Genomic DNA, 23,377 nt, shown 5'->3' with positions numbered 1-23,377 from the left:
AAATCAAACTAACGCGGTACAGATAAATAATGCAAGTAAGTATGTAACTTATATGTATTGTCTATTTATAGTTTGATCATGTGATACATGTATTTTACAGCAAGATGGCGGTGACCGATGGAAATTGGGAGTTCGATAAATTTGATGATGGTTCTACAAGTAAGTGTTTCTAAACAATGTCGATAATCGTAGGAGAAAAAATATCATTTTCAAGTGTTCTCGATACAAGTGCTCGCTAATGACTTTTTTTTCTCTATATTCTACAGGGATCCATTTATCATATGTTTATTGCCCTCTACTCCCACTGTTAGTTTGAGTGGGATTATTCTGTATATAGGTAAAGCATGTTTCTCTGTCATCTATAACCATATCTGGGGACAAACTCTCATTGGGTCCGTAGGACAATAGCAGTTTAATGACATTGTACCGATTATATACTACCTGAGTAGTCAGACTTGAATATTTTTCTCTGAAACTGAAAGTCAAAGTGCATGGAACAACTCGACTAGACCAAGGGGAATAACTTTGCGTGAACATTTATCATTATTTTCTGCATGCCTAGTGTTTAGAAAATTGAACCCATGTATATTGCACACTGTATACATGTATTACCAAAGGCATCAGAACCAGTGCGGGGGAGGTGGGGGAAGTGTAGGGGGATTAGCCCTCCACTTTGTTTTGCAAAGATAGACATAATATAGGCATTTAATTAATATTTGGGTTTAGCTCTTTTTGTTGGGTTAGTCCCCCTCCCCCCCCCCCCACTTTCAATTTGCTTTAAACGCCCATGCAGTGTTTTCCCTAAGAACCGGCAACTGGCCAAAGTGACCACTTCAATTGACAAAAATGTTGCTTTAAAATAAAAATTTGTTGTAAGGTCCACAGAGATTTTGTTAATAAACATCATCTCCTAACCTGTTACATCCTAGCTGATCTCTAACCCTTTATTTTGAAATAAAGGGAAAACACTGCCATCATTACAATGGGTGAAAGAGTTTTAATATATTTATTGAATCAGCATTTGATCTGCTTACCAGTTAATAAAAATAAAAATCATATTCAATACCTACAGAAATAGTTGGAGAGCTGCAGTTGAAGAAATATGGACTGTTTATGGAAGAGTATGCCACACAGCTGAGAGAGATTGAGGATGCATTGGACGACTCCATTGGAGAATCCTGGGACTTTACTCTGGATCCTATAGCTCTCCAGGTAAAGGTCAAAGGTTGTATAAATCTTTGTCAGGTTCTTTTCATTTTCACTGTTCCTGTTGTAACAGATAAGCTAAGGGTGGATAGAAAGTTTCTTGAACATGTTAAACCTATGCACAACTGTCAGAAACTCAATTTTTCTTAATTTTAAATTTAAAAATAAATTTAAGACTTGACCACATGTTCTGCTAACTAAATAAAAGTGAAGTGAAGGGTTAACCATATAGGGACCCCAGTATGTTAGAGGTTTATGGCAAGATACGTACTTTAGATTTTGTTTATCATAACCATGATAACTGAAGTATATAAGGAGCCTATATAGGAATATTAAATGAGGCTCTTACTTGTAGGAGTAACCTTTTAGGGTGTTTATAGTTAGTGCTGGAAGGATTAGGGCCATTTTCTGAAATTTATCCAGTGTTAATTATGCTACACCCTTATTATGAAAGGGGGGGGGGGGGTTGGTAAAATAATTTGTTGAAGAAGCTCAGATTTGTTTTCATGAAAGTTCACACATTTTCTAAATTATCATGAAGGGAGGGGGTTGGTAAAATAATTTGTTAAAGAAGCTCAGATTTGTTTTCATGAAAGTACACACATTTTCTAAATCTTCATACAATTGTATCTGTATATCATTTCAGCTTTTGCCATATGAACAGACAAATCTGCTGCAGTTAATAAGGACAGACAACAAGATTTTTAACAAAATCATCACAGTTCTGGCGGCCCTGTGCTCGGAGATGAGTGCCCTGAAGCATGAGGCAGAGAATAAGTTCTTCAATGCACTTATCTTTTATGGAGAAGGAGGTACATTGCATCATTACAGCATTCTGAAGACCAACAAATTAACATATCAGCTTTGAATTAAAAAAAGAAACCCATTGGCAAACAAACCACTAAACAAATATGTTATCTTGACTTGCATGCATATTCTCACACGCCTTTTTGATAAACTAAAATTGAATAAATATTACATCCAATGATATATATACTACTCTAATACCTGGTAACATGTACATGTATCATGTGTCTGCCAGATTTTTGACTTGATATTTCTCTTTCTAATCAGAACCTGAGAAAGGTCTTGCTGAGGGCGAAGCACAAGTGCAGATAGGGCGAATCATGCCGTTAATCCAGGTATTAAAAAAAAAATGACTATGTTATTTTTAATTGCCAATGATTTCTTACAGTAAAACTCACTTGAAAACTTCCCTGAGTATTTCTAAAATGAGACATTGATATGGACAAAACAGAAGATGAAACCAAGATATACAATCATGTATAAAACATTTTTATTTAAAGTTAACATTTGCAAATTCTGTGGTGAATGCAATGACCTTTTCAGCTAATACAATCTACCAATAAGTCAACTTGCATTTGATTATTGTTATCTTCAAACTTATTTTAGAAAAAAAATCAAAATAATCCACTACATCATTTTCATCTTCATTAATTTTATAGGAGCTTTCCTGCTTTGTAAACAGAACCAATGAAGTTGTGAAGAATGTCGTTCAGCAGTTTGCCTGTCTGTTTTCTGTAGTAAGGTAAAGCTAGATTCAGGCATTTCAAAGTATAACAATTGTCTATACTATATTCAATTGAATGAATTGGACAGGAGGTTTTTCCTATTTACACCTTTTCATTGAGAAAGGTCAGTTGACAGTTTACATCTCCAAAAGAAAAAATGTCAAGTCAAAGTCTGCTTTTCATCTTTATACCTGTAAACATTTCTTAATATAAAAAAAATTGAAATAAAATCTTACTTAGTTGGATTTTGTGCTCAAGTAATAGGTTTCATTATCAAGTACATGTATAATTATATATGGCATATGCCATTTTTGTTTATTATTAATCTCACGAAGGTTTTACTTGTCATACAATAAAAAAAAATAAGCATGAAACACTTTCATGAATGTCAAGTTATTCTGAACCAGATCAAAAGCTTTTTAATATAATTTATTTAATATTTTTGTGTTTGTAGGAATGGTCCTAAGCTGTTAGATGTGAGTGATGTCCACTTTCAGGTGGTATATGAACACCTAGGAGATCTGCTGGGGGTGTTGATTACACTGGATGAAATCATCGAGAATCAGGCCACACTGAGAGATCACTGGACCCTGTATAAAAGGTGAGGGGCCAGACAGCTTTGAGGATACTCTACATACAGTCTGATTAAAATCAAACCTTCACTAGCTCTTTTGTATTTTGTTTGTCACATGACAATCAAAATAAAAAGAAGCTAGTGAAGGTTTTATTTTAACCAGACTGCTGTAAATACACTTATATTTGAGACTTTTTTTGGCTTAATTAGATGAAACTGTCCGCTTGCCAAAGTTTTGTTTTTTGATATCTTTTTATTGGTAAAGATAAAATACATCTGTCTGCTGTAAGCAGGTTTCAAAAAAATTTCATCTCGCTCATTCTTCATCCTCCTAAGTACCAAGTACCTTAAATAAGTTTATCTACAATATTTTTTTTTTCTTGGAAGCAGGGAATGCTATAAATCTGAGAAAATAAAGTGGGTATGTAGCAGTGATTTTCAACTTTATGTAACTGTATAACCATTTGTAGAATGCTGAAATCTGTCCACCATGATCCAGGGAAGTTTGGAATTGCTCCAGAGAAGATTCGACCATTTGAGAAATTGATCATGAAGCTAGAGGGTCAGTTACTGGATGGGAGAATATTTCAGGTGAATATAAAGTAACTCGGGTAAAGGAATTACTGATTTAAAATTAGTTGTTCAATTTAAGTCATAAAAATGCATGTACAAAGTTTAAGTTTTCAAATGTTAATAGTTGTCTCTCCTTAATCTTTTACCCTAATGATTTTTTCTAGACAATTTTTAAATGCCTTATGAAGTTTACAATTGTTTTTAATTTAATTTTCATAATTTAGGATTGTGTGGAGCAGCCCTTTGATACACCCACAGTGTATGTCAGTAAAAACCCAAACCTGGCCGAGGAGTTTGCCGTCAGCATCAAAGATTACTTAGCAGAGCTGGAAGCCAGAATAGGTATGTTGTCTCGTATTTATGTTGTTCTTGATATGGAAATACAGTAGCTCACTGAATTTTCATGAAACCTTATTTTTCTCGATGGACATAAACTCTTTATTAGCAGGGCAAGATTTTCATGAATTGTGGTTACTGTTCTATATAATCTTTAGCATATTTAATAAATCAAGAATGATATTTTTGTAAGCACATTGTCTTGCATAATTGCACAAAAATATTTTAATGAATAAATGTTTCAATGAATAAATATTTTGACAAAATAATTGTTCATGGGGATGTAAATTCATCGGAAAAGGTTGACCCACAAAATCAACGCATATTGGTCCCCAACAAATACTGATGCTCTAGCAGTATATCCTGAAATTAAAAAGGAAATAAATTGCAATGAATAATGACAATTATGAATAATAGATTGACCTCTATACTTTTCTAATTTCAGGAGAAGCTAATGAGATGGACCAGAGATATAAGTTTGTAGGACTCTGTGGTTTATACATCTTACATTTCCAGATATTCAGAGTCATTGACAAAAAAGTCTTCAAAAACATATGGGATGTCCATAAAAAGGTTTGAACAAGTTTATAATTTTTTTTAATTACCCTATAGTTACTCAAGATGAAGTGTAAATTGAATTTGTATATGAGAACAAGATTTTATCTCTTAGTGCATGCTGGATTAAACAGGTTTCTCTGTGTAGTTTTCAAAATTACCAAAGTCACTGTAAATTGAATTCGTCCTGATATCCTAGATTCCAGCTATACACCTGATTGGTAACATAGTGTGGTTCCCGACTGAGTTCCTGTTAAGTAAGATGCCCCAGGTGGACAAACTGTTGGACAGGAAGGCCAAGGACGCAGTGACCACCACAAGGACATCATGGCTGACCCAGAGACAACAGATGCTTACAAAGTAAGAGAGAGAGATAGAGAATGAAAGAAGAAATAGAGAGATAGGATAGAAACACATTTTGTCTTGAAAAAATTAGTACTGTAGATTTCTGGATATACATGTGAGGAATTTTAAATTTTTGTGGTATTTCTTGAGAAGCACAGCTTGCAAAAAAAATTACTTGCTTAATGTTGTTGAAATTCATTAAAATCTCTGTTGATGAACAGCCCACTCACAATTGATAATGTTTTAAATTTGCAATTTGATGTCTGGTAGTCATTCTGTGATATTTAGTACTTGCATAACAAAAGGAATCTACTGTACTTCTAATTCCACATTCTAAAAATCATAAAGTGACTAAACCTTGTAGATAATTTGGTTGTAAGAATGTATGTTTACTGAATTAAAAATGTCATGATAATGATGACAAGAATTTTCTGCAAATATTTACATGTGAACTTAAAAAAATATGAATTACTTTTTTCTAATTGCCGTACCAGGAGCAGGTTTGTATATGGCTGTTGTGTATCACTTAATCAGTTCTCTAACTTTTGGTGTTTCTAATTTCATATCTGATAAATAACATCACTACATGTAGTGTAGTTAGCTTGTTGTGGGTTTATTAGCACCAGGTCTGTACATATATGTATGATAGATCATCTCGTTTTCTCTTTAAGGCATAATAACAAATTTTCAAGTAAATTCATTTTATCATTCGTATTCCAAAAAATTCAGAATGATTTGATAAAGTCTTCTGACAATGAACATTTTGAAACCTACATGTAAATACTGATGAGGGACCAATAATCGTTAGAATAAATTTCAAGGACACAGGCAAATTAAGTTTAATATGACTCTATAGATAACTGTATGTGTACTTAAATTGAAATATTCTAAAAAAATAAGTGCAATTACTGAGTAATCAATGGTTTATTGGCATAATCATAAACAAGTATTATATTTATTGCATTGTTATCCATGCAAAATCCATAAAATTAAAAATAAAAGCTCCCTTTTAAAGTATTATTACATACAGTATTTCTCCTGAGTGAAATACCCCAGTACATGCATTTAATTTCAGCATACACTGTAATAATAATCATTTCTAATTCAACTTTTATTACTGACTGTAGTTTCTATCAAAAGTGTTAATGGATTTATGCATGTGTGACACATTCAAGAGTGTTTTAATATCACCACAGATGTTTTGGGTTCATAATTGGTTATACATGTACAATGTATATCTTAAAAAAATCTTATATATTCAGTATTATGTATCTTTGTTGTTAATCATTTTTGGTTCTTGTTCTACTTGTTCTGTCAACATCAAAAGACCCAAAAATTCATTCATTATTTATAAAGGATAAAAAGCTGCCTGAAGATTTTTTCTAAATGTAAATGAAATTGCTATAGTCAATTTACTTGATTAGTACTAGCTTGTTTATTTGTTAATTATTGAAAATTTATTATTTGATGGTACATACATGTAGAATACACATGGTAAAGCAGTAGAAAGAATTTTAAATTTTTTAAATATGATTTTATTGGTGTTCTTTTTAACCTTTGATCTACCTTTCCTCCAAAGATTTAATAGGATTTTTAAAAGAAATTGATTGGGAATTTAATATTATTCATCACAATGAGAAATTTGGGGTTCATAATTTAAATTATATGAATATTACATATTTACTGTATAATGTATATCTTTGACAATTCTCAAAAATCTTACATATTTACACCACGTTTGGCCTATGGTAGAAATTTGTTGTAAATCATGGAGGACCTTAATAACAGATGTGTTCTCTTCATACAGGTACATGTACATTTGTTATACAGTCAAATCTTGGTATCTTGAACTTGAAGGGACTGTGAAAAAAAAACTTCTAGAGAATCAAATATTGAAGATATCAAGGTTGAATACTTTTAGAATAAGTGGTTGGGACTTCCAGTTCTTTCAACAATACAATAAGTTTTACATAAATAGAGTACATGTAATAAGTACTGAAAATGCTATCTATTTGATAATCGCTACATACAATGTGCAAAGATACCATATTTGGTATTTTAGTAATACAGCCTACTCCGGATATATTGAAATTCAGGGGACCATGCAAATTTTTTATCCGTATTATTAAACGAAATCGATTTTTACAAGTTCAATCCCAATCAAAAATAAAGAAGAACAAACCCGAACAAATTAATTTTGTCATCGTTCATCTATTACAGTGAACAGATTACATAGAATATGAGTCCTTGAATGTTAAAATATTTTCTTTTATTTCTGTTTCATTGAAAAGACAATCATCAACCTCATTATTATTCCACGATCGCATTTATTTACGTTTTGGAGAAAATTCACCGGACTTAAACGGTTAAGTACTGCTGAACGCCGTTTGTATTTCATCATAAGTGTACATGGGTTAATTTTGAAATTATCATGTCATTATGTATATATTTAATTTCAAAGTTATGTTTTTTTTTTCTAGATGTGTATGTCATGTCTTTGACAATTCCGTATTATATACGTGATTTAACAGTGAAGAATTTTATTTCGGAATAGCATGCAGTGTAAAAACACATAAGATAAAAACTTAATTATTCACACCTTTGTATATCAATTGGTCAATCAGGCATAATTACTATCACCAACCGTAACGACAGATGGAGGAATATAACCGTTATGAAAACAACTCATTATCACCTGTGCTCTTTCAATATAAGCAAAATTTCAATATATCCAATTTCAATATAACCATTATTTTAATGCAAAGAATATGAGAGGCAAAAACGGGCCCCAAAATAAGCGGAATTTCAAAATAAGCGAGTTCAATATAAGTGGAGTAAGCTGTAATTGTTTTTTTTTTCTTCATGAAAAGAGGTAGAGCCACTTTGTGCCTTATTTGGCCCTGAGAATTTCTCAAAATTCAAAACTGCTCAGTTTAGGTTGCAAATGCTGTATTTATCACTTGGACTGTTGGTGACCACTGCCAATTTATTGTGACGTTACATCTAGTCAATGCATTATGACGTAATAAACATTTTCCTCATATCCTGTAAATTCCTTTGAAAATGACCTAAAGTTGAAGCGTTTTTTCAATATTTCATATAGAGCACAGCCTCTGATCCAAAATATGCCAAAACATAATGAAAGGCCTATTTCTGAAGATCAAAAAACATGGCTCTTGCTCTTTAAAAAAATAATTAATTCCACCATCAGTCCTGATAATACTGTGTGCATGATGACTTGTTTTTTAGACTTGAATTTGTAACAGCTGATTTATGTTGTAGGGAGTACTCCATGCTTATAACATCAGTCACCTGGTGAGAACAACTATGAACCTACATGTCGCAATGTCTAAACCGATGACCAAGTCGTGCCTTCTCTCACTGTGTCGACTCATTGAGCTACTCAAGGTAATAACCCGTAGTAAATTCACGTTACTTAAATATCATCATTTTTAAAGTAAAAGATATAGAGGTATAAATATGATAAATTGAAATATGAATTATTAAAGAAAATTACACAGTTGATTTCATACTATGATGGATACACTTTTTGCAAATATTCTTTTATAGAATTAAAACATTGTATTCGACATGTTGTCTAACGAACATTTTCATGTACATGTACTATATGTTTATTTTTAAAGCAATGTATGTTTAGAGATTATAGTATACACAGTAAATGGCTTATAAGTAGAAAATGTTTATATTGATTCAGAAATTCAGAATTTTGTATACATGTAATTACCTCTTGCAGGCTATAGAACACACCTTCCATGGGAGAACAATGTTGATTGCAGAGTCAGTGAATCATATTGTACAGCATCTTAGCTTCATCTGCCTCAGTAGTATTGGTGTGGCCAAGGTACGTTCACACCTTACATTAGTAGATTAGGTGCTTTCCAAAAAAAAAATTGGCTATATTTATAAATTTGCCATATCAATGATTGTACAGTGTACTAATGAAATCTTAGTGTACCTTTTTCCTTTCTGTATAACAGAAGAGGATAACCTCAGACAAGAGATACAGTGAGAGGCGACTTGACGTTTTATCTGCCCTGGTTCTAGCCGAGACCGCATTGAATGGACCAGGTAATTAGGACTCAAATACAATTATACCATCAAGGTTAAAGTTAATTAGGACTTTAATTTAACATCAGTATACTGTATACAGGGTTATTTTCGCCCTGTGTTATTTTCGCCCTTTTGAACTTGTGAACAATTTTGCCCCGTTTTAAATTCACCCAGTTATAGTTCTGTTTAAGAAATTATGAAGTGTAATTTGAATTCATCCTGTTTTAAATTCACCCAATCAATTAGAGGGCATCAAGGGGCGAAGTTGGGGGACTTTAATTTCCCTGTATAACAAAGTATTCAAGATATTGATGTTGGTCTATGCCAAACATCAACTGTATTATCCTATTACACTGTTTCTCTTAATTACCTTAGAATGAGATTTCTTTTCCCCCGTTTTCTCTCTTTGTTTGTATGATTATTGTATTTCACATCAAGTAAATATTTTTAAATGCATTTGATTCAACTTTGTGAAATTTTATCTTTATTTAGGTACCAAAGAGAGACGTTTGATCACACATCTAGCCTTGGCTTTAGGCACAAAAATGGTATGAATATTAAGAAAAGCAGAAGTAAAATCTGTCTCTTGATACAATGTTTTGAGATCTAAAGTTTAAGGAAATGAAAGGGAAATTTAAAGAATTTTTTTTTTTGTACAGAAAACATTTAAAGATGATGAGTTACAAAATTTGTTGGCAACAATGAAGAAGATGGAAGTTATCTGTGACCTTAGGGAGAAGTAATTATTCTGGGTTTTGTTTTTTAATTATAAATTTAATGAGCAGAATACATATGAAAAAATTGACTTGAAATGGGAGTACATTTGACAAAGATTTATTAAAGAAAGCACAAGAAATTAATTTTTTGAATAAATAAAAATCATAAAAATGTAGTAAACTAAAATGTCCTTGCTCAATGGCTGAAAGAACTCATTATTTCTGGATTCAATGCATTTTTGTCACCCCCTATGTGTGATTTGCCTGTTACATTATTTTCTGCTTGTAATAACATTTCGTTTGACCATTGTGTGAATTATTACAGAGTCAGACAGGCCTGTGACTGTACATTCTTTTACTGGCATCGAGTTATCCTCCCCAACTACCTCACGGACATGTGTGAAAATGTCACAGACACCCACAGAATACATGTGAGTACAAAGCTGTTACCTGTAACTGCAACATGTTAAATTTTGATTTGTCATTTACATTATCATTCAGTTTAATATTGATTTCATAACAGCAAATATACATCTGTTGTAGATTGCTAAATTTTTGCAACTGCACTTTTTCGCGAGATAGTCGTTGACTCTTTATTAGCAAGGCATAATTTTTACAAATTGATGTTACTCCTGTATTTAATCGTAAGGAATCCTTTATACCTGAGAATGAAATTTTCGCAAAGTCATTGTCTCGCGTAATTACGCTAAACTAAAGTTCTCGCAAATAAAAAGTGATTTACAGTATTTCCCAAATGATTGTATTAAAGTTGCTTATTAATTTCAAAATTTACTTCTAGATATGTATGTATAGCTCTCTCATTTTTATCCAAATCATTATTGTGTATGATAAGAATTAAGCTGTTTTTCAGTACATGTTTGGTGCCTTGAGAGACTGTGTTCCTAGAATGGCTGCAGTTCGTCACATGACATCACCAAGGGAACTAATGAATGCCTATGACAGAGAAGTTTATGGATATTTCAAGGAGGTACATTGTCTGAGAATGTCAAATTTTAAATACTTGCAAAAAAAAAAAACTTTTCGTTCAAATAAGTCAAATTTAAAGCACTTTTTACATGACTTCACTCCATCCAAAAAAAAAAGTTACCGCAACAAATTTTGCTAAATCGAAAATCTTGATTACTGCTTAATGTGATGCATACTTAAACATTAAGGAGTCATGGTTTGGTACAAGCAACATTTGTCACATTTAGTTTGAAAATAATTTTTTTTTATTTAGTTTGTAATTTATTATCTACTGGATTTATTCTTTCCTTTCAGCACCTGTTGGATCCCCTATGTCAGTCCATAGAGACAGACCTACGTCTACAGATACACACACACCTACAGCTGGACGACAGAAATCCATTTAAAGTGGGTCTGAAGGATCTGTCACACCTCCTCAAAGTCCGACCAATCAGATTGTTCGATAGACTGATCAATATCAAAGGTATTAGAAATATCAACAGTTCAGTGGTTAATATATTCAAAACATCAACATTTCAGTTGAATATAGGTTATTCAGAAATGTCTAGTAAAGGAAATTATCCATAAGGAAAAACATGTACATGTAAATGGCAACCAGAAAAATGATTCATTTGCAGGAAAATGAAGTCATGCATACTGTTTTTACCTTTAATAGTTACAAATTTACTGTCATTGAAGATGGGTTAAAATCAATGATTATCTTATTCTTAAAAGGTATTCACCAGTGATGGTATAGTTTCATGTATATCTATATGCTTGTGTGGGTGTGTGTGTGTGGAGGGAGGGGGTTACACATATACTAGAAGTGAAAATAATGTTCACCTGAAAAAGTTTCATTTATTTTGTTCTCTTTTAGCTTATGTAGAACATTACCTGAACAAGACCTTCTACAACCTAACAACAGTAGCTCTCCATGACTGGAAGACATATGGAGAGATGAAGAACATGGCCCAACAGAAGTACTGCTTAAGTCTGTTAGAATCCCATCTACCCAGTCAGACTCTGGAACAGGTACCCCAGAAATCTCATCATAAATTAAAAACTTTTTATAATCTTTTTCTACATGTTTAATTCATCTGGATTTAAAGATTTTTTTTAATGAAAAATGTACTGTACTTTTTAAATGTATGATCACAAAAAAATGACATCAATTTTAAATATATCTTGAAATCATTAGTATGCATAATTTTTGTTAGGATTTTTTATGTGTTTATCCTATTTCATCACAGAATGAATAAGGGTTGTTTGATATACTTTATGCATTGTTTAATTGGCAGGGATTGGATGTATTAGAGATCATGCGTAACATCCATGTGTTTGTGTCGAGATATATGTACAACCTAAATAACCAAGTAAGAATTCTGAACAGCTCAGTTATCATATATAATGATAAAAAAAGCAAAGAACCATGAGCATCTAGTTTTAAGTAGACATACGATAAGTACCTGAGTAATTGTGAAAAAAACTAAAACGTGTTTTCATCAGATAATAATTTAAGACCTGCCACAAACACATGATTTCATTAGAGCTACATTTACGTGGATCCTAATTTTTTAAAAAAATATTTCTATGATCTTAAATATACAAATAAATTAAGCAATAAAGCTAACAATGTTACATTTTACACTGTATAACAGATTTTTGTGGAGAGGTCAAGCAATAATAAGCATCTGAACACAATCAACATCCGACATATTGCTAACTCCATCAGGACCCATGGAACTGGTATCATGAACACCACAGTAAGTTTTCTCTAGGAAAAAAAAATTTGAAATTTGTCTTCATCTTAAAACTGATCATATGGAAATTTAGCAAGTTTATTAGAATAATTTTATATGTTAACCTGTATTAAATTTCATTTTTTTTCATGTAGGTCAACTTTACCTATCAGTTCCTGAGGAAGAAGTTCTATGTATTCTCACAGTTTCTCTATGATGAGCACATCAAGTCAAAGCTCATAAAGGTAGAGTACTGACATTGTCATGATATTACATGTTATCAAAAAATGCATTATTTAAGGAGATGTGGAGTGCTGATTGAATTACATATTGCATTTCGTTATTAATACCTTATAATGGAAATTTTAGCAAGACGCAAATTTAGCAATCTCTACCTAAAATCTGGTATTTTATTTTCAGCGAGAGGTAATTTTAGCGATTTTAAAATGCTAACTATAGAAGCTATAATTACAAATAATAGGCAATTAATTTTTATCGATATGCAATTTTAGCGATGTCAGCACCCTCGCTTATAATGCCAAAATTAAATCCTTGCTAAAAATTCTACTTATACGGTATTGATAAAATATAAAGTTCTATCATGGCTTTCATGTGTTTACATAAAATATGGTTCTCTTTTATATAGGACTGGAAATTCTTCAAGGAAAATCACATGCAAACTGATCAAAAGGTAAATAGTGCTTAACTTTTAATGAAGCCATTTGGGATGCAAAAAATAACAAAATTTCTCCACAATATGAAGGCTGAAGAGATGATGTGGAACACATAGAATAAACAAACATATACTGTAAAATCACATATTTTCGTGGGGTCAATTTTTCGTGGTTGAAGGAATAAATGTTGGTTCGTGGGGATATGATTTCGTGGATGAAGAACTTTTTAGTAGTTGTGCATATGAAAATTTAGACTTCGTGGTGGACATGAATTCGTGGGTCTCTTCATACCAAGAAAACAACAAAAATGAAACCCCCACGAAAATTAGTGATTTCACAGTATTTGAATAAAAAGATTGATCATGGAATTTTAACAGAAATGAAATATATATCTTTGGGAAACTTGAAATATTTTAATCTGTTTTGTAGTATCCTGTGGAGAGAGCTGATAAGTTCAACAAAAACATCAAGAATCTTGGCTTGACTCCAGATGGAGAAAGTTATCTGGATCAGTTCAGAACCCTTATATCTCAAATAGGCAAGATGATATGAAGTTCAAAATTAAAGTTTTAAAAACATAAATTTCTGAAATAAAGAAGAAATCAGTAACTTTTCTTTCTGAATCAATCAGAACTTTAAAGAAAATTTTTGACATTATAAATAAAATTCTTCTCTAGGGAATGCCATGGGTTACATCCGTATGATCCGATCTGGAGGTCTCCACTGTTGTAGCAATGCCATCCGATTCATTCCTGATATTGAGGACATAGTGAGCTTTGAAGATTTGTGTAAAGAGGAGAATTTATCTATGGAGTGCCAAACTGCTGCCAAGTAAGTTCGGATCCTTTAAATAGCTGTGCTTATTGAATTAATACTTTACATTCTTATAATTAAACTTTGTTGAATAGTAACAGATGCAAAGGTTTCCTTTCAAAGGTAACTTTGTTGATGAGGGATTATATCGATAGATCAGAATCACATTAAGCAGTAGTGATTCATTGTATAACGATGATAAATGCAGTATTCATGTTCATGTTATAAATATCTTTTCTTTCAGAAACTTAGACAACGTGGTTGGAAATTTAGCCAGAAATTTTGCAGAGGGAACTGAATATTTCAAAGTAACTATTCATCCTTCATACATTTTCTGACAAAAATATACAATTCATTGATAAAGAACTTCTAAGTAATGACACAATTTCTACTTCAGATGCTAGTGGATGTGTTTGCCCCAGAGTTCAGGAATCCCAAGAATATGCATCTTAGGAACTTCTTTGTAATTTTACCTCCACTGGTAAGAGAGTGATATACAAGGGGGAGAACTCCAAGAAATTACACTAACTTTTACATGATCTCTACCCAGAGTTATCGTTCCACTCATACCTCTGTCATCGTCTAAAAAGTAGTATGAAAGCGCAGGGACGTGATTTTTTTTCAAATGTTGTTTAAAATTGTCCACAAGAAGATTAACACATTTACATTTCTATATATGTGTAAATGCTGCAAGTTGTTTGTCAATAAAAACAAAATCATGTTGATATTGCATTTTAAATTTTCCACGTTCGTAATATCCTGCCGAGAAATAATCCCTTATAGGATATGGCGAAAAAGCTATACCTGATTCTAATTCTCATAAATAAACTTTTATTTAACATGTTAAAGAAGAATATAGAAGTTTTACATTCATAATATATGATGCAATAGGTGAATGTAAGTTTTGCCAAGAATCTTGGCATTTAGATGTTGACAGAGGTGTTGTAGCGAGGGGAACGACAACTCTGGGTAGAGATTGACTTTTACACTGTACATAAATTTTGTGTATGCATGTAGGTATAATATGAAGATTTTCTCTTTAAAACAGACTGTGAACTTCATTGAACATTCCATTAGTGTAAAAGAAAAAATGAGCAGAAGGAACAAAGTTGGAGCAGCATTTACAGATGATGGGTTTTCTATGGGTAAGAAGTGAAAAGATGTTAAATAAAGACCCCTAGGACTATTCTTTAACATTGTTTTCCTTTATGTGGGTGCAATGTTAACAAATTAATTATGTTTTTTAGGGGTGGCCTACATCTTGAAGCTGTTGGACCAGTACCAGGAGTTTGATTCACTTCACTGGTTTCAGTCTGTCAGAGATAAATATAGAACAGAGAAGGTGAGTAGTAACACACCCTTACAGCTTGCAGTGTTCCCATTGACAAAAAAAAATCATTCTCAAAGCAGTGTTGACATTTCTCATTGAATTAAAGTTAAATTTTTTTTTTAAAAAGCTACAGATGTTTGAAGTTTAACAGAATATTTTACATATTAGTATAAAGATTTAATTTTACTGTAAAGCTCACACTGTATGCATTTTCATATGTTTTCAAATTTGACTGTTATACTTTGTATAAAAGGAAAAACAAAAGCAGGCCTTAGCCAGCAGAGGTGACGAGAAATCACAACAGACCATCACCTTAACTGTCAAAAGACTGGATCAGTACCAACAGGTCTGTACATCTTTATGTTCTGTTATTGAAGGTTTAACCATGTGTACATGTATTTAAATCATTTGTCAGAGAAAAATTATTGCACCATCTCTTTTATTTTTATGAACAAATATTTTTTATGCACAATTTTTTTTTTTTGAGGCATTCTAATAATTATCTTAACTTTTCACTGAGAAAGTTTTATTGTCAGTACATGCATATGATTAAATTAATCATTAATTCATTATTACACACACATCTAACTCTCATGTGCTTAATTGTAGGAATATGATCTTTTGAACTACTCACTTAGCAGTGCTAGAATATTCTTCCGTGCTGATAAAACTGCAGCGGAGGAACATGAAGAAAAGAAGGGTAGGAAATTTAACGTTTTTTATTATCATAACAAATGAATATTCCAGTAATTTAAAAGGTGCATGATTGAAATCATCAATACTGGTTAAATCAAAGTGCAAAGGTTTGATAAATATAAAATTTATGATGCATTTATTAATAGTACAAAGGAAATATAAATATATTACTTTAAAATTATAGTTGTCTTGAAATATGTGTATAATGATGTAAAGTGATATTGCAAATATGTCTTTAATACCTTTAATTATTATGCAGAAGCTGGTGGACAGCAGGGCAGCAGTTCTGACCAGACCCCCGCCCCCAGCCAAGCTCCAGAGGCCCCAGCTGCAGGTAATAACATTCTCTTGAGTCTTTAATCTATGTTAATTTACATTTTCTTTTTTTTCTCATCATGATTATCAATGATTTACGTTATAATAGTCCATGATATGAAGCACTATTTAACCAAGATTAATTTAAAAACAGAATTTTGTTGAATGTAATGATCAGCTGAAATGTATTTTATAATTATAAATATACATGTATTAAGTAAGGCTTATGTTAAATATTTGTTTTCTTCCTTCATTACTGACCCACAAGCAAATTACCTACAAGAAAGATTATGATGCTAAATAAAAACAGAAAATCAGTTTTAATATCTTCCTATACTGGACTGACAGTAATTTCTTTAGTCTGATTGATTGTAAAAAGAATTAGTTTCAGTTGTTATAAGTATTTTTTACTATGCCTTATCAGAAAATGATAAAAATGTATATTTTTGTACTACATGTAGCTACATGAAAGGATAAGGTGAGATAATGCAAGGTGTAGGGCATGTGCAACTATACTTAGTTTTGTACTTTTTTTGTAACTTAGATAGACTTCAGCCGTCATAACTTGAATGCAGTGTATTGATTTAATATATTTGCTACATAATTATACTTTGAGTTCTTTTTTCCGACATACTTTATTTCATGTATAACTGTGTATATGTACTTGTAGTGATGTAGAATGTTATATATGGAAGTTTTAACCTCTAACTAATTTCTAGCTCCTAATACAAAATATTTGTTACTGAATACATGTTTATCATTATATATGTAGTACTTTATACAAGTATAACTGCATTAGATATTTTGAATGGCTTTTTGTCATAACATTTTAGATCAGCTATGTTTACCTTTAAACTTTGGATGGTATCTTTATGTGGAGAACTTAATTTAGATATCATTATTGCCTCCCTAAAATGCATGTGTAGATGTGTTGGTGTGTTTGTGTAATTTTTTGCAATTTTTTTTAATCCATTTGTCAGCTTTTCAGGCTTTATAGGCATTGATTTTATAAGGTACACATTCATTACTGAAATGGTTCACTCCCTTAGTGGATTGTTGCTTATACGGTGCATGTGTGCTTAAAGTACAGTTTTTATCCATTTTAAATGCTTTAAGAGTTGATTGCAAGAGATCCAAAAAGCATCAAGGGAAGACTTTCATCATAGTACTAGTAATGTAAAGAAATGCGGACTGACATCATTTTTTGCAACTGTTTGATGTCAGTTCTGGTTAAGTGTGACTGAGCTATAAGATTTTGAATCAATTTTTATACTGTTTAATTTCAACAAAAACTTATTGGATAAATGAGCAAAAAAAAAAGGATTAAGGCTATCTAAATTTAATTTCCTGGTTCTCAGGCCAGTTTTCTCCAAAACAGATGCGGGAGGGCGGCATTTTATTTTTCATTTTATTGGCAATAAAGTAGATGAGGGAGGTATTTTTTTTAATTTTAATTTCCGATTTTTCTTTAACATAAAGATAATTTTTTTAATCACAGATATACTTTCCATTTCTGGTCAAAATTTCTGCTTTATCCATCGCTTAACAGCGTGTAAACATCGTAGGTAATGTCCTCAATGTATTTTCAAACGAAGTAGCCAAAATCTCATTGCAAATGGCTACCGGAAGTGATATTTGAATACTAAACTACGAAACAAATGAGGTCGGAATTTTTTTCCCGGATTGGTCTCCGCAATACCAACTTTTTATTTTATCAAAAATACAGTAAAATCGGCAATGCGGCTACCTCAAAACGGATGCGCGCGGGCCTGAGAACCAAGATTTCAATTTTATATGGCCTAAGCCTGTGAAAATTTTCCTGCTTACAATTAAAATACTGATTTATATATTTATCTGCCTTTTTTGTACACGTGACTATCAACAAACATGTTCATGATCTTCGATTTTTGTTTTCAATATCTAAATGCTTTATTTGAAGTCAGTTTAATATAGAATGTCTACTTTTATTTAATAGACATTCTATATTAATATACTACTTAAATATAATGATAGGGAGAAATTCAGATTTTTTTTTTTTTTCAGATTCTACAGGACCGCCCCCTCCATCAGCCCCTGCGGCGCCCCCAGCTCCAGCCCCGCCCCCTCCAGCCCCCGCCCCTCCACCAGGTGGTGCCCCTCCCCCACCACCACCACCACCTCCCCCGCCCCCACCACCCCCACCCCCGCCACCACCAATGTAAAGGAGAAATGGACTTTCAAAGTGTTGGAGACTTTTCACAAGGAAGGACATATGTGCAATGTAATCCTAGAACAAGGACATTCCATGATTTGAACCTATTATTTGAAAAACTTTATTTGTCTTCAGTGCAGTTTGATTCATAATAAGAATCATTAAAGGACATTAATTTGAAGATGCTTATATTACTGCAAAAAAACTACTTGAACGTTTTTATGATAGACAAGCATTATTATACATACAATATTTATTATAATAAACTTTATTCATTCATAGCTGTGCCAAATGATGAAATTGAACAATGTTGCACTACTGCAGTACAATAAATTTATATATGAAGACTGACTTTGTTTTCCAAGTGTTTTTAACATCTACTTTGCTGACAATTGGTGATTTGAACCCCAAATCCATCTCTTTTAAGTAAATCTGTTTAGTGTTTAATGTTATTAAATAGGTTTTAATTAGAATGAAAAAATTTGAAGATACCAAAATTGATCAATCACAGATCTTCAAACTATATAAATCTGTGAAAAGAAATGAAACACAAGCCTACTTGTTCAGGTGACCCAGACATTTTCTATCGCTATTTTTGTTGATACGGAATAAGGAACTGGTGAAAATTACACCAGGTCGTCGCTGAACATAAAAATGTCAGATTGGTGGACACTGCTTTTCTACAGGGCTTCAAAACTTGATGTCTGAATATAAATGCTTAACCTTGAACTCGATTGCCTAAATGTGTTGTACTATTGTGCTTCGCTAAGCCCCTTCAGAAAAGTTTAGTGCGTAGACCATAATATTTTCGAAGCTCATAACATGAAGGGTTTTATAAGGCCTACATGGATACAATTTGGATTGTTCATCAAATGTACACGGTCATGCAACTGTCAAAAATTTGGAAGAACCTTTTAATACTTGAAAGCCACCAAATTTCTCAGAAGTCAACATAGCATAATACTTTCGAGTTTGGTACACTTTAATCAACAATTCTTCATGATACGATTAAGACCTAGACTTTCTGATACCATACTGACTGCTTCTTTAATAATTACGGAACTCGGAAATTTTCACATTAGCCATCAGCAAAATTACTTCGTTAAAGTTGAACACGATTTGTAAAAGGAATTTGTCCTCCATTTTTGTTCGGATTCTCGCTATATCTGAGGACCCCTAAATAAAGCTTCTGACTAAGTCAATGGTCACTATAATCAGTCGTCACCGTTGTAGACGGACGTACATGTATGCTATGCAGCACTCGGTAGCGACAAAAAATAATTGTATACTTCTTTCCACACCGATTCCCTGGACAATAAAGCAGTCAGGGGTAACGAATACGAGAAATATACCCTGGTGCTGATGTCTTTGATAGTAATACCGAAGTGGCGTATGCCCATTTACAAGTCTTGTTCATCTTTAAAATTCACTCTGATAATACACACAAGTACTCTGAATTGATATTAAAATTATGTTGGGAGTTCCTCATTGACAATAATTATGTAGTCTTCGAAGTCTAAGTTTTCCAACAAACTGTTGGAATTTCGATGGGTAGTAATGTTCTACATTATTAGACTGTTTTTATATTCAAAAGAAGCAAACTTTATTTAAAAAAACAAACAAACTTCTACATAAGAAGAAGGCAACACTAGCCGTGGCCTTCAATTCGACATTCAGCTTTATAGACGACTTTTTTTTCAATTATCAATTATCATAGTTGTTTTTATTCGTATTTTGACTCGATAATAACCAGTGAACTTGAAATAAAACACACCACATACCCTGCAACATATGTTTCATACTTGGACGTTGTTCTGACTAAACACGATAAAGGCCAATTAACATATAAATTATACGACAAACGAGATGTTTTTACATCTTCAATTTTCGTAAGTTCTACCTTTTAAATTTTCCTAAGTTATGTAGTAATATAAATTCTTCTTTCACCTTATTATGGTGTTTATGTTTACCGACTTATTCGCTACTCAAGAGCTTGCTCTGAATACGATAAATTTTTAAGCAATGCAGGCTACTCACTGATAAGTTGATGTTACAGGGAATTCAATAGCCTCGTTTATAGTCAGCCTTTCTTAAATTTTATGGTCGTCGTATTGACCTTTTTAGCAAAAACAAAAACCTATCAGTGGGTCGTATTTTGGCTCCATACCATTAACTAGACCTTTGTTTTTATGCTGAATTGACTACGCAAAGTTCCTTCTATTTGATCAACACATATGGCTCACAGTGGGTTGTGGCCGGTCAACAGGGGATGCTTACCCCTCCTAGGCACCTGATCCCACCTCTGAAATTTTCAGGGATTCTTGTTTCATGTCCTCTTCGTTGTTTATGGATATTTTTTTCGAACGATAACTGTTTGTTATATCCACCTTTTACATTACAGAATTATACAGTACCCGCATCGTTATTCTTTACAAATCTATCGTGTCCTATCGTGCGTGTATCCTATCGTATCGTGCGTGTATCCTATCGTATCGTGCGTGTATCCTATCGTATCCTATCGTATCGTGTTTTCCGTTTATCGTGTTTTGCGTTTTCTATCGTGTTTTCCGTTTATCGTGTTTTGCGTTTATCGTGAAGATCGTTTATCAGGTTCTATCGTGTATCATGTTTTGTGTTTATCGTGTTTCTTCGGAAACCCTCGCTTTTTATCTTTAATACAGGAAGAAACTACCGAGGTTCTTTTTCGTTTTGTTAACTAAAATAAGATTACTTTAACCGAGAAAGAGAAAAGAAAGTTTTATCCCTTAGTTTTTCATCATTAAAAGAAATATTAAAGCGTGGAAGGAAAAGAATAAATATATGAATGATATAATTAATAAATTAAATAATTAATAATAAATTAATCTAAGAAAATAATCATATCATAGTCAAGCAGAGAATCAAAATTAATTTTTTAAAATGAAATAATCGATCCCCTGTTTTTTTTTAATTCATCGAACTGTATGATTTTTTTGGTCAAAATTAAATATTAATAAGATTTTTTTAAATTAGTCAGAGACAGTAGAGGATGATTTTCGGAAAGTCACGGTGTATACGTAACACCCCCCCCCCCCCCACCAAAAAAATAATAATAATTAGCAAGGGAAATGTATCTTTTTTAAAAGCAATATTCATTTTCTTCCGATCAATCGTCTATAATACATGTATTAGGTACGTGTTTTCGCCTCCGATCTGCATGTATGCACATTTATTTAGAATTTTAATTTAAAAAAATAATAACGAAGCATTTAAGACAACTTTAACATTGATTTTGTCTGTATAGGCTCAATTTTTTAAATTTATTTTGATCACTATCTAATTAGTTAAATTCCTTATTATATCTAAATTTAAAAAAAAAATCAAAATTATAAAATGCAATGCATGAAAATGCTCTACCCGATTTATCACACCATGGCAGTTACTATAAAATAGAAGTTTTTCATTAATTTTATCTGACATTAGGTAATCTAAAAATAATAAACAGGAAAACATTTACTTTTAACAGCTTACCTTTTCGGCCTGGAAATAAACTGAAAATATAATCAGTGTCAAATCGAAGGATTTCCTTGCCAGTGTACCTCTCTAATCAGCACACTGCCTTTCCGTGCGGTCAACACCCCCTCCCCCCTTCTCCCCTATCCCCATAAACGGCAGCTCGGCCCGTGTGTCTTCACCGTCAACACCTGAACTGCTCTCTCACCTTGTGTCAAACAGTATCTATTTTCGGGAGTCTGTCATACCTTGTGTGAACTACAATCATAAACAATTTTTTTTCTAAATCAATTAAATAATTGTACAATTTATGGATTTAAAAAAAGATCATTTCCCTGATTGAATTTAAATAAAATTCATATAAATCAATTTAATGAAACAAAGTCTCTTAACTCAATCCGTTGATTTTTTTATTTGTACGATCTTTCCATGATGTTTATGTAAATAAGTCTTTTAATAAACTTGTTTAAAAAAAATACTGCACTTATGGTACATGGACTTACGGATCATCGGGTTTTCTTTCGGATCACCGGGTTTTCATCGGGTTACAGACAGAATAAATTCTATAGGAAACAATTTCTTTGATCGTAGAAAAGATTGAAATAATTCTAACATTTTAAACTATGACAATTTGCTCGCACTAATTTTATTACGGTATTTTACGGTATTTTTTACTATAATGATAAAAAAGAAGTCCGATTCCGCGGTCATTATGCAAGACGAGTAAATGTATTGCACCGAATCAATTTATAGTATTAATCCATTTCATACCATACATTTATAACTTTCTTTAAGAAGTCAATATTATTTGTGGCTATTTAGTTAAATCATGTTTATCTAATTTTTAATTGGTTACGGACTTCCAACATCCCGCCCTTCGAATATGCCTTATATGAGATTATCGGGTAGGTCTAAAATAATTTTCAAGGTTTGATAATTCATTTGCTTTAGAAACAGTACAATAGCAATGGTTTTTAATTATTTAGTCGAAAACGTCGCAATCCATTCTTATATTTGTTTATTAATTTTTGTATTTTGTACTGAAAAGAAAAAAAAGTATTTTATCATTCAATGTTCGTTAATTAATACGATGTTTTAAGTATCTGATATAAATGTTTACATGTACATGTACATAAGTGAGAGCTAAGCGTAAACGTACATGTACATATGCAATTGTAGCAGATTCTTATTCTGTTGGCACAGTTTACATGTATTAATGCAGAGCGCCATTATATAAATGATTATTTAGATTT

At 32.1% G+C, this 23,377-nt stretch overlaps 1 protein-coding gene across 1 annotated transcript; it reads left to right on the top strand.

Annotated features, from left to right (window-relative positions):
- Positions 1–53: 53 nt before the first annotated feature.
- Positions 54–18,983, top strand: LOC134251051 (WASH complex subunit 4-like). The gene is made up of 35 exons (XM_062733416.1): positions 54–159; positions 1,073–1,212; positions 1,853–2,018; positions 2,281–2,348; positions 2,673–2,755; positions 3,193–3,339; positions 3,783–3,903; positions 4,110–4,227; positions 4,667–4,794; positions 4,976–5,136; positions 6,606–6,615; positions 6,896–6,928; positions 8,404–8,529; positions 8,876–8,983; positions 9,120–9,210; positions 9,685–9,740; positions 9,852–9,931; positions 10,234–10,339; positions 10,780–10,896; positions 11,190–11,358; positions 11,752–11,906; positions 12,173–12,247; positions 12,533–12,637; positions 12,769–12,858; positions 13,260–13,304; positions 13,717–13,825; positions 13,965–14,118; positions 14,345–14,408; positions 14,498–14,581; positions 15,149–15,245; positions 15,348–15,442; positions 15,684–15,776; positions 16,040–16,130; positions 16,386–16,460; positions 18,485–18,983. Exons 1-35 carry the CDS (start codon positions 105–107, stop codon positions 18,640–18,642), a joined length of 3,573 nt encoding a protein of 1,190 aa, XP_062589400.1. The 5' UTR covers positions 54–104; the 3' UTR covers positions 18,643–18,983.
- The last annotated feature ends 4,394 nt before the right edge of the window (positions 18,984–23,377 follow it).

Source organism: Saccostrea cucullata, unplaced genomic scaffold (genome assembly GCF_032062105.1).
Source record: "Saccostrea cucullata isolate Sc308-1 unplaced genomic scaffold, CSIRO_AGI_Scuc_v1 ctg746, whole genome shotgun sequence".
Taxonomy (NCBI): domain Eukaryota; kingdom Metazoa; phylum Mollusca; class Bivalvia; order Ostreida; family Ostreidae; genus Saccostrea; species Saccostrea cuccullata.
This window is presented reverse-complemented; position numbering and strand designations above follow the sequence as displayed.